The sequence below is a fragment of the Carassius gibelio genome, chromosome A7, assembly GCF_023724105.1.
Source record: "Carassius gibelio isolate Cgi1373 ecotype wild population from Czech Republic chromosome A7, carGib1.2-hapl.c, whole genome shotgun sequence".
In the NCBI taxonomy this organism is placed as follows: domain Eukaryota; kingdom Metazoa; phylum Chordata; class Actinopteri; order Cypriniformes; family Cyprinidae; genus Carassius; species Carassius gibelio.
This window is the reverse complement of record NC_068377.1, coordinates 41563542-41574482: the sequence shown is the minus strand read 5'-3', so window position 1 is coordinate 41574482 and position 10941 is coordinate 41563542. Positions and strand designations below refer to the sequence as shown.

General features: G+C 38.1%; 1 protein-coding gene and 1 non-coding gene across 3 annotated transcripts; one reads left to right on the top strand and one right to left on the bottom strand.

The window, feature by feature from the left end:
- Positions 1-487: 487 nt before the first annotated feature.
- On the bottom strand, positions 488-9554 carry alpk1 (alpha-kinase 1). 2 transcript variants are annotated; one of them, XM_052603301.1, is made up of 14 exons: positions 9271-9554; positions 8911-9013; positions 8185-8339; positions 7921-8119; positions 7773-7832; positions 7609-7695; positions 7425-7501; positions 7223-7318; positions 7038-7142; positions 4840-6379; positions 4610-4757; positions 3480-3642; positions 3021-3207; positions 488-1106 (listed from the first exon to the last, which is right to left on the bottom strand). In XM_052603301.1, the coding sequence occupies exons 2-14, from the start codon at positions 8996-8998 to the stop codon at positions 928-930; spliced, it is 3084 nt and encodes a 1027-aa protein (XP_052459261.1). In that variant the 5' UTR covers positions 8999-9013; positions 9271-9554; the 3' UTR covers positions 488-927. The 2 variants fall into 2 exon arrangements, with proteins under 2 accessions (XP_052459261.1, XP_052459262.1); XM_052603302.1 differs by having other exon boundaries at positions 8911-8999.
- A 196-nt stretch (positions 9555-9750) lies between these two features.
- On the top strand, positions 9751-9841 carry trnar-ucu (transfer RNA arginine (anticodon UCU)). Its single transcript is given in 2 exon segments — positions 9751-9787; positions 9806-9841. It is a non-coding gene; the product is annotated as a tRNA-Arg (tRNA).
- Positions 9842-10941: the final 1100 nt, after the last annotated feature.

The following is a 10941-nucleotide window of genomic DNA, read 5'->3' as shown; positions in this document are numbered from 1 at the left end:
ATATTAAAATAGAAACTGCAATTTTATATTGTAATAACTTTGCAAGATTACTGTTTATTATTATTATTAATATTATTTTCAGTACTCTTGATATTTTTTTTTATTCTATCTGTTTTCTTTTTATTTATTATATAAGTTAAAATCCCATGCTACGTGTACTGTGTTAAGCTAACTGAGACTTGTTATAGCACTTATATATCATTGCTTGTTTTTGATTGCTTCCACTGTCCTCATCTGTAAGTCACTTTGGATAAAAGCGTCTGCTAAATGAATAAATGTAAATAAATGCAGCCTCGACGAGCAGAAGAGATTTCTTTAAAAAACATTAGTCTTATCCCAAACGTTTGACCGGTCGTGTATATAGTACTTCTGTTCCCTGAAAATACTGATTCATCTACTGGATAAAAAGAGAAGTACAATCCTTCATAAAGAAGCTCCTCAGATCCCATCATATCATGAATAAGCACTACAGACATTACAGAAAGACTACATAAAAAGTATTTTATTAATTTTCAGGTTTAACAATCACAATTTCCTTATATTTCCATGACAGTAAGAAATATTGTCTCATGTTTCGTCCTCTAAAGTAAACCTGTGTTGTGCATGTCCCGATCAAACAGCAGAGTACAGCGTTTGTTTTGAAGCTCTGGAATGGAGCTGATCTGGTTTCAGTCACATGACATTAATGATGACGATCATGTGACTCTGGCACAATGTGACCCAGATATTTCTGGATTTACAGAAGCCAAAGGTCTTTGTGGTCAGATAATGTATTACTGATAATAGTCAGTTCCTCTTTTCTCATGCAAACATTGTTCTTTCTTTATAGCCTATGTATTTATATAAACTATTCAAGATTTTATAGCAGCACATGTTCTATGAGTGTGAATCCTAGGCCAGTGTTTGACTGTATACAGTGAGTCAGTGTTATCTGATGTGTCTGAGTCCGGCTGCTCCACAGATCTCGTTGCACTCGTCTCCGTGCTGGTGTTTGAGGAAGTTATTGATCCCGTTCTGTTGGAAGTTACTAGACCTGGACTTCAAGAGCGAGTGTATCTGAGGGTCGGTCAGGTACGTCAAGCCCTTCCCGTTGGCCGTTATCCATCCTGAGGAGAATATTACAAAAGGAACCTTCTTAGTTTCTTTCTCCACTTCAGCAGCACTTACACACACCAAGCGTATCAGTTTTACACCTCTCTGTATCCTGAAGGGTTTTACTGAAGGGTTTGTTCATATGTCATCTGCCTGATTATAAACAGTTCTTTATTCCCAAAAACTTGCTGAAACTTGGTGACAGTATTTTTGATTTATAGAGTAATTCTGTCACTTTAACAACTTCTTCTTATTGCCCCAGAAATAATGGCGATAAGTGATATTACTGTCATTTTAAAGACACTTTTATGCCAAAGAATATATAAAATCATAATGTAAGCGTATAATAATGCAGGAAGGCCTACACACTTCCAAATGACAAACTTTTAATTTTTAAGAATATTTAGGCAATGGAAATTAAGTATCAAAATATTAGATACATAATTAGTAAATGATCACTTTCTAACAAAAAGTGCAAAGTAACAAGCAGTATAAAAGAAAAATGCGCAAATAATTTCCCCATCTACAGATGTTTCTCTCTTCTCTGTAAATGAAGGAGGACACACTATTACTGAAATACAGGATCATTACTCAGCAGTCAGATGCACACAGTTCTGCAAATGAACCTTTCCTATTCGCACTTTTTAGATTTGAGCAAGCACTGACAACACCACGTTATGAACTAGAAACTGCTAAAGATAGGCACAAGTGGAATGGACAAAACAGTTACTTCATTTTTAAGTAAATATAATGGGTGATATACTGCGTCATGTTTTGAGGTCATGTTTATATATTGCACAATAAGTCGATATAGTGATTATTGCGACAGGCCTATTATAGAGTGATTAAAAGAGAAAACCACGATCCGCTCTGGAAAAACCTTTAACCCTCAAGCATCCTTCATAGAGCAGCTCTTAACGAATCCTTCATGAATAAATTTGGGCTCAAACGTCTCAGGTGTGATCCTTAATTATTATTATTTTTTTAAATAAATGTCATACTATCTTCACTTAAGTAAAAACAATCAATTTATGCACTTCTTTTGTTAATTTGTTTTACCTATAAAATTACAAAATTACTTTATTGACTCTCATGTAAAGTATGAGATTACTTTTACTTATTTTTTTACTTCAGTTTAAGTATTCATTCCAGTAAGTTGAAAAGGCTGAAACTTAAAAATGTGGCAAGCTTGGCGATCCCGGAGACATATGTTGGTGTAAAAATAGCAATTAAATGAAATATCAACGGCCACTAGATGGCTATAGAAGGCCTAGCTCTTAAGTTTTAGATTTTTATCACAAATTAAACTTTTTAATAATAATAAATAAACATTTGTGTTGCATGAGACCATACAAAGATACCAAAATATGCTTACAGACAAATCTGACCATGCTACAAGGAAAAGTGGTTGATTCTGGAAATGTATGTAAACTAGTGCACATTTAATTAGATAATGCATAATTTAAACATAACATTTCATAAAGGTTTTATCTCCACTTCAGCAGAACTTACAGACACCAAAACCTAGAGATGTATTCCTCGCTATACTATAAAGGTTTTTACTGAGGGGTTTGTTCACATATTGTTTGCATGCCTTTTTATAACATTTTATTCCTAAAAACATGGTGAATTTTTTTTTTCTCTGGTTTATGGCGTAATAAAAAGAGAAATCCAAAATCCCTTCAGTAAAAACCTTTAAATTGAATATGTAAACAAAATCGACCAGGAATTTTCAACATGGCTTTAGATTCATGTTCTAGAAACATATGCAAACGAGTGCTGATTTAATTAGAAAATTCCTCTAATTACATACATTTCCGAAAACTTAAAATGTTTGCATGTGATGTTTTTTAGTCAAATTGCCGTGTAAAGTCAATCATGCGTTTATCACGTCAGAATGACTGCTGAACAATGAAACGGTCTCTCACCTTGCAGATCCACCACCACTTCCTGATGACCGGAGAACTCGTAGCTGAAATGACCAAAGGCGATGCCGTATTTAGTGGCGTCATGTTTCTTGTCAGTATCTCTTGCGTTGTTTGTGAGTTTTACAAATGTCCCAGACATGTACGGCTCAGCAGACAAGCAGGTTACAATACGATCCTTCTCCAGAACCTGAAACACACGTGTGAATACAACTACATTAAAGTCTACGCTTTTGTTTTCATGTTGGAAATATCTTAATCATAACTGATATTATAAACCATATCCACAAACTAATTATCCGTAAAAATATATACAATAATTAGTGATGTTCACTGATTGTTTCACTGATTCACTGTCCAAATACAGAAGTGGGTTTAAGAATACAGGTGTTTTAGATGTACACACACAGACATGCAGTACTCTGACCGGGCTGATAAAGCAAATAAAGTAGTGGATCTCACCAGCAGCACTTCAGACGGGATGAAGAAGATCTGGGTTGTGACGTTATTATCGTACAGGCATTTATTAAACTCTGTAACGTAGTACTGTGCAGTCATCTGTCTCTCCACGTCATCAAGATGCATGTGGAGCCCTTTAGCTTTCAGGTATTCCTTTCCCACATAGCTGAAGATTGCAGGAGAGCAAGTGTACAAGGCATAACATAATGCACATAGTAATATTCATAACATTTCTGTCTACTATAGTGCAATCATGCATATCATCAGATACAGACAAGAAAGAAGGAAAACTTGTCCCCCCAGCCCTGTTCACTGACTGTAGAATAACAATAACAACAATATTCTAAACATTAAAAAAAAATAAATTAAATGACATGCATCAAAAAATATATTGTATGCGCTCCAAAAACATAGCCAGTCCGTTCTCAGTGGTGCAAATCAAGAAATATCCAGAGATTTAAAGATATTTTAATAAAAAAAAATACAAAAATGACAAAAGTGAAAAAAAAAACAGATCTTAAAAACAGACATTTAAGCTCATGCTTTCTTCAGCACTCAGTTGTTTTTAAGACACCTTCCACTTTTTTTTCACTTTTTTCACCTTATAGATGTTAAATTAAAGTGATTTTTGTGATATGGCTAATTTTATGTCTTTTGGTGTGAGGACTTTTTTGTTTTTGGTTGATTATTTAAAAATGTAACAAAACAAAGAAATATTTTACTTTCACAGTAACTCTGTACTGTAAAAAAAAAAAAAAACAATATTTAATACATATTATACTAATTATTTATTTTGTTCTGTAATATATATATATATATATATATATATATATATATATATATATATATATATATAGTATATATTAATATTAATATTATTTATTTGCTTTAGAACATTTATTTTGGCTAAAAAAGTGTGTCCTAAAATATTCACTTTTGTAAACAACACATTTAGAAACTATTATTATTACAAATGTGGCAAGATAGCTATGTGCTGATTTTTAATCCTCGCAGGCTTCTTACTTGAACATTAAAAAATAGATTGGGAGATAAAATCTGTTTAACTATAGAAAAAAGCAATGTTTTAATTCTTCTGACGTAACAGTGAACTGATAAAATGAAACGAGTTGTACCTGTTGAGCAGTTGTTCCTGGTGTAGGTACAGCACCTGGATGGCTCGCCTCTGTTTGCCCTGGACACCCATCAGCTTCCCAATGTACACGCTGGTTTCAGAGCCTATCCAGACGTCAGAAGCCTTCGAGTACTTCAGGACGATGGCATCTGCCAGATTAGATGAGGACATGTGCATCTGTTCAACCGTTCACCTCAGTTTGCAGAAGAAACACTGTGACAGATCTCTTACCGTAGGCCTGCTCCAGTTGTCCGGGCTCCAGAGGCTCCAGCGGTTTGTTCGGCAGTCTCTCAACAAGGCAGCGTTGACAAACTCCAGCCAAAAGAGATCTGTAGTCACGCTCAGTCAGGATGTCACTTCCCATGATGCAGTTCTCGAAGCAGTCCTTGCACAGCGGTGCGTTGTCTCCTGTAGACGAGGGTTTGGCGGGCTGACACTTCTCAGGTGTTGAGAGATGCTCAAACCCCAGTTCCTCAAACGGGTCACTCTCGGTGGACGGCAGAGTGGTTTCTTGCCATTCTTGAATCTTGTTTGGGACCTGAAGATGCTGATCCGTCCTTTCTTTCTTGTGTGTTAACTCAAGCCGCTCTACATTAGCGATGGGGCTTAAAGACAGTTTTTGCCATGAAGAGGAGGACGCAGAACTATCGCAGAGGGAAAACGAGGAAGTGCTTCCACCTTTGGTGCAGCCAACCTTTGCATCGTTATTGATTTTGCTGCTATCATGAGAGGGATCTATAACGTCCTCCTCGGTTTCTATGCCACTCTGAGACTGTCCTGATACACGTTCCCATGAAGAGCCACTGCTGAAGGAACTGGAAGACGCTCTTGCATCCAGATTGTCTCTCCATCGGATACTTGGCATTTCTGATGGGTTGATCTCAACATCTTCAGTTGTAGCGAGCTCTTGAATGGCTTGACCTTGACATTGGTTTTCTTTATTGTTACTAAAGGTGTTGGGAACGGATGGACTGGTGCTACTTTGATTGCTCGGGTTGATGATGTTTGCTTCTGGACTCCCATTGCTGAAGTCATCAACCAACTCATAAGATCCAGTGCTGCTTTGCTCATCGACAGTATGACAGCTATGATCAACCAAAACCAATGATGATCCATTGCTAGATGGATTCCGCTTGGAGGAAAACAGACTTGAATGATCTGCTCCATGATCCGGGGGTTTCGGGATCTCTGTTGGGAGAACTTCGGTGTCCGTCTGAAACGCCGTTATACATTGTGCATGAGTCGAGCACGAACCACTTCCAACGCCGTTCTCGAACGCCTCACAAACAGACTTGTGGTGCTTTCCAAAAACATCCAGTGCCTTCGCAAAATCACTGAGCGTGAACAAAACAGACCCGAACTCCATCGAACGGTAGCTGTCGGGAATAAAAGAGCGTGGATCGGAATTACGAAACGTTTCTACCTTCAACAGCAACTTAATCTGCTGTATCTTCGCCATGATCTCGGCGCACAAAGTTGAATCTGCTTTAGTGCAGTAGTCAACAAACACAGTCATGGCTTCCCGACAGACGCTCATGGCTGAGGTGACCCTCTCGGACGGGCCGGTCATCCATCTGTGAGTCGTGGCTAAGCAGTAAGCAGCTTTGAGGAACGTGTGTAACTCCAGCTTGCTGGTGACGACGTCTCCTGTCGTCTTTGTTAGCAAGCCGATCTCAAAGGCCTCCTTCGCTAAAACCAGGTACAGCCGCTGATCCTCCGCAGGGCATTTTTTTGAGAAACTGTAAGACAGTAAACAAATGCCTTGGGCGACCTGCAAGAGAGCATCAAGAGGGGGAAATAAAACATAAATACAGTATAATAACAGGGTTTGTCAGTCTGATGAACAATCCTTATTGTTCAATTGTTTAATTTCCACATTTTGCCAATTTAGAATTTTTACTTTCTCATAATTATGACTCTTTATATCATAATTTTGAGGTTTATCTCATAATCTCCACCCCCAAATTTTTTCACTTTATCTCATAATTTTTATTTTTATGTCATAAATTTGACTTTTTCGTAACTGTTTATCTCATAGTTTATCTCATAACTTAGTAAGTCATAATTCTTTTACCTCATCTTTATACATTTATATAAGACTTAACTCTGTAATAATACTTTTTTAATGTGTATAAGCATTTAAAAATCATAAAAAATATTTAAATGGAGTACAAAGCTTTGTCTTAATTTCTGGATTTAGCCAAACTAAATCTTATATGAGCAGTTACATTATGTAACCTCTTTTTTTACTGTTTAATTAGGTTTGCACTTTTGCAACCCTGTTACCAAAGACGGGAAATTTTAAGTCACATGACTGCAGTCACTACAGAAAAATGAATGCTTGTAATGCTTTAGAAAAAAGGACAGCGGATGAAGTATCTGTGGAAGGAGCCAAAAGGAGATATGATTGTTTATTCTCAAGAACTCACCACGTTGGTCAGAACGTACAGAGATCCGTACTGACTGAACACAACGGCCATTTTAGCCGCTCGCGCCGCGGACAGCAGACGATGGCGACTCTCTCCGAGAAAACTCTGGAAGAGCAGAAAATAGTGTCCAATAACAAGCTCAACACAGGCGAACAACTGCTTTAGGACATTTTAGACTGTGTTACCAAATCAATGTGAGACTTCTTCTGAAGTGCAGCGAAGTCTCGGTCATTCATGGAGGTCAGTATGTTTGCCAGGAGCCCGAGAGACGTCCCAATGCCCTGAAAACAACAACACCTGATTCAGATTCAAGACTGCCTTTCACACACTACAACTCCAGAACAAAGGACTGATAGAGGTCGAGTTTCATTGTAAGAGTGTCCAGACCTTTTTATCAGGTTGTGGAAGAGCGTAAAAGCCGATCAGAGACGCCCATATGAGCTCAGCAGCCTCAAGCCACAGACCTGATAAACACAAAACATGCTGCATTATACATTCACAATAAAAGACATGTCTGATCGGATGATCCAAACATATAATCGAGTGTGAAACAAGTGTGTGTCTCTCTCACCGAGCGTCTGCAGCACTTGTCCGCGCACCTGAAGACTGACGGCTTGCACTAGCGTCTGATCGCTGGCCTTCTGATACGTCCACGAGCCTGAATCACAATGAACCAGAAACAGCATGCTGTGTTTACACAGCGGAGACAATGAGCTGAAACATGAGTGAAAGTACCTGTCGAAGCATTATTACTGATCAGACTGCTGAGAATGACCTCTGCTTTCTGGAGTTTACCTGCAGCACATCAAACCAAAGAGCTGTGTTATGGTTTAGAGCTGACACACACACACACACACACACACACACAGCGTGAAGAGCTCACCAGTGTTCAGATAGACTCGAGCCTGTCTGATGATGACCTGAGGGGCGATGGGAACGTCCGGATAACGTTTGTGCAACGCTTTAGCAATCTTCAACAGCACATGAGAGCCGTCCATCCAGTACAGAAGACGGTCGACCAGGAAAACCACTGCGAGCGCCCACTCCGGCTCATCGGCCGCGATGCTGTCTCTGAGAAACACCTGCAATCACAGCATCCTTCAGATCCAGCAGCGCTCGCTTGTGTCACACACGCTCTGATCCTCACCAGTAACTGCGGCAGGTGCTTCCTGATCATATCCGAAGAGTTCATTTTGTCCTCAGACGTCACGGACTGCTTGTACTGCCATTTCTCCTCGACGAACGGCCACTTTCTGTCTGCGGCCTCCTGGAGAAGCGTGTTCAGATCGTCCGGAAACGACTCTGAGAGTCAGAGGTCAAGAGTTTAACAGGAACACTGGACACTGCATGTCTTTCTCCGCTCACACAATCAAAATCAATGGGGTCCAGTGTTGTTTGGACTTGCATACCGCTTGCATTTTATCATCTAATGCAAACATTCATTTGGATAAAGTGTGTAAATATTTGTTGGGCTGCTGTTATAAATGCTTATTTTGAAGAAGGACGTAAGCTATTTTCTGATTCTAGGCAAGACGGGCTGTAAACACTAAAACTATTTCTGATGCAAACCAGTGAGTTTATGACTTATGATAATACATAAAGATAAAATATGAGAAACAAAGTTAGAGTAGCTATCTGATTTGAATAATACTTAATTTGCACTTAATTTAGGCTCAAAGAAGCACGAGTCAAAGAGACGTGCCAGTGAAAACAATAAAGAGTTGAATTGTAGGGAGAGCAATCACGTTTATTTTCTAAAACCAAAATAAATAAATAATTCATAAATATACGTGTTTATTTTTATATCGTAAGCTTCCGGTTTTTGCAAACAGCAGGGCTACTTTGTATCTAAAGCAAGTCCGTCAGTAATTACCGCGGCGGGGGGTCTGCGTGTCTCTCCTCGGTCCGCTGATCGCGCGTCGCAGACACTCCTGCAGCAGCGCCTCCTGCTGGCCGCTCATGCTTTAATCAGAGATATGATGAAGTCAGAGAGACTATTTACACACAGACAGCGCCAGTGTTTCACAATACTCATGTTTCCAATCAAATATAATACAAAATCGTGACAAAAAACTTTAAACGTAAACTGTTCTAAACTGTTTTAAACTTAAAAAAAAACAGTACATTACAAATAATGTAAAAACTGTTTTTTTTTACAAAATATTTTTTTCAACAGTTTCTTTTAACAAAAACAACTCAACGATATGTTTAATAAAAGTGCTAGCGTTTTTACCTTAATTGTGGAGTCTGGGGCTTTGAGGTTCAGAGTAAAATTCACGACTACAAAACAGGAATACCCACAAGCCCGTCCTCGCTGTTGGAGTAATGCTGGTAGTTCACACCTCTCTGTTAGAGTCGGAGGATCGTTGAGATACAGTAACCTTATTTAAACTTATCATCTAATAAAATATGTTTGTAAACTTTTCTTATTTGTTTTCTGTGAATGAGTTACAATGATACAATCGGACCCCGTTCATGTTGCGTTCGCTTCCGTGTCACGTGTCCGTCCGTCTCAGCCAATTACAGCGTCGGATGAGTGACACGCCACAACACGAACACAGACACCGAGGAGCTAGAATAATATGCACAAAACATAAATATTAATAATATAGCAGGTTAATAAACATTTTAAATGACAAACACCAAGAAAAAAATACTTCAGACGCCGTTTACAGAAGAATAATATGTGTAAAGTTGAACACGATCAACAGGTGGCTCCGTGGCGCAATGGATAGCGCATTGGACTTCTAGGCGAATCTAGTGAAGTGATTCAAAGGTTGTGGGTTCGAGTCCCACCGGAGTCGCAGTTTTTATTTTTTTTGAAAAAGTAGGTAATCAACGAAACGAAATACTGCTAATACTAACTACACTAGTTCATTTATAATATAAATATAATAAAGCGTGGTTGATATCTGTTAGAAAATACATTGCAGATCCCAGCTCAAATGAATCTTCATCCTGAACATTGGTCAAAGAAAACATGACTCTCCATGCAAATAACTCCTTTCTTTGATTTTTTTTTTCAGTACTGACAGGCATCATTAGCCTAACAAATGCATGAGCATGCAAACATGTGTGTTTGCCATAGTTACGACTTTAGTACAGACTCCACTGGTTAATAAATCATCATCTGATCTGTTAAACAGTGTTACATGAACCCAGAGCTCATTTGTCACTGTCTGGTTTATATGATATAAATGAACTAAACACATAAAGAGGAGAGTTCAGTCAGGAAAACTCCTGTCAGCATTCACTCATCCTCATACACACAGTAAGATTACATTGATTTGAATGCATTTGTCATCAGTGTGACTAACCTCTGTGCATCGTCTCTCTACTAACAGAAGTGGACTTTAATTACTTAAAAATCAGAAATACACAGCATGCTATAACCTTTCAGTTTCTAGGCTAGCATCTGTCTGTAATCAGAGGCTATTTACTTCCACAATGAACTGTTTCAAATGCACCAATCAATACCCAGAATCCATATAGTGTACAGAAACTAATCCCACCAGAAGATCCTACACATAACCTTCTCCTTCTTATGGCAGAAAAGCTCTTAGATAAAGTAAGTAAATCATGTTCAGTTCTTTAAAAGTGTCCAGGAGTCTCATCTGTATTATTACCTGATGTCCAGCAGGGGTCAGTGTTTCCCTGCAACTGAGAGATCATTTATATTTAATTATGAAGTATGAATTATGTTGGTGAATAATACATTGAGTTAATATGTTGACGTATTATAATAATAATTATTATTATTATAGGTTCATTATATAAATAATAGCCTAGCATTTTAATATGTATAAGGTATGTGTTTCTATGTCTATCAATCAGTCCTCCAGCTCACAGAACATTACAAAGTCAAATATATTAATATTCCCATGATATTAATCATATCATATGA

Excerpts from the sequence above, each read along its gene's own strand:
- alpk1 (XM_052603301.1), bottom strand. The coding sequence starts at position 8,998 with ATGAGCGGCCAGCAGGAGGCGCTGCTGCAGGAGTGTCTGCGACGCGCG. Across the intron at positions 8,120-8,184 it reads AGCACCTGCCGCAGTTACTG|GTGTTTCTCAGAGACAGCAT; the intron begins GTGAGGATCAGA and ends CTGTGATTGCAG. Across the intron at positions 7,319-7,424 it reads TTCCACAACCTGATAAAAAG|GGCATTGGGACGTCTCTCGG; the intron begins GTCTGGACACTC and ends TGTTGTTTTCAG.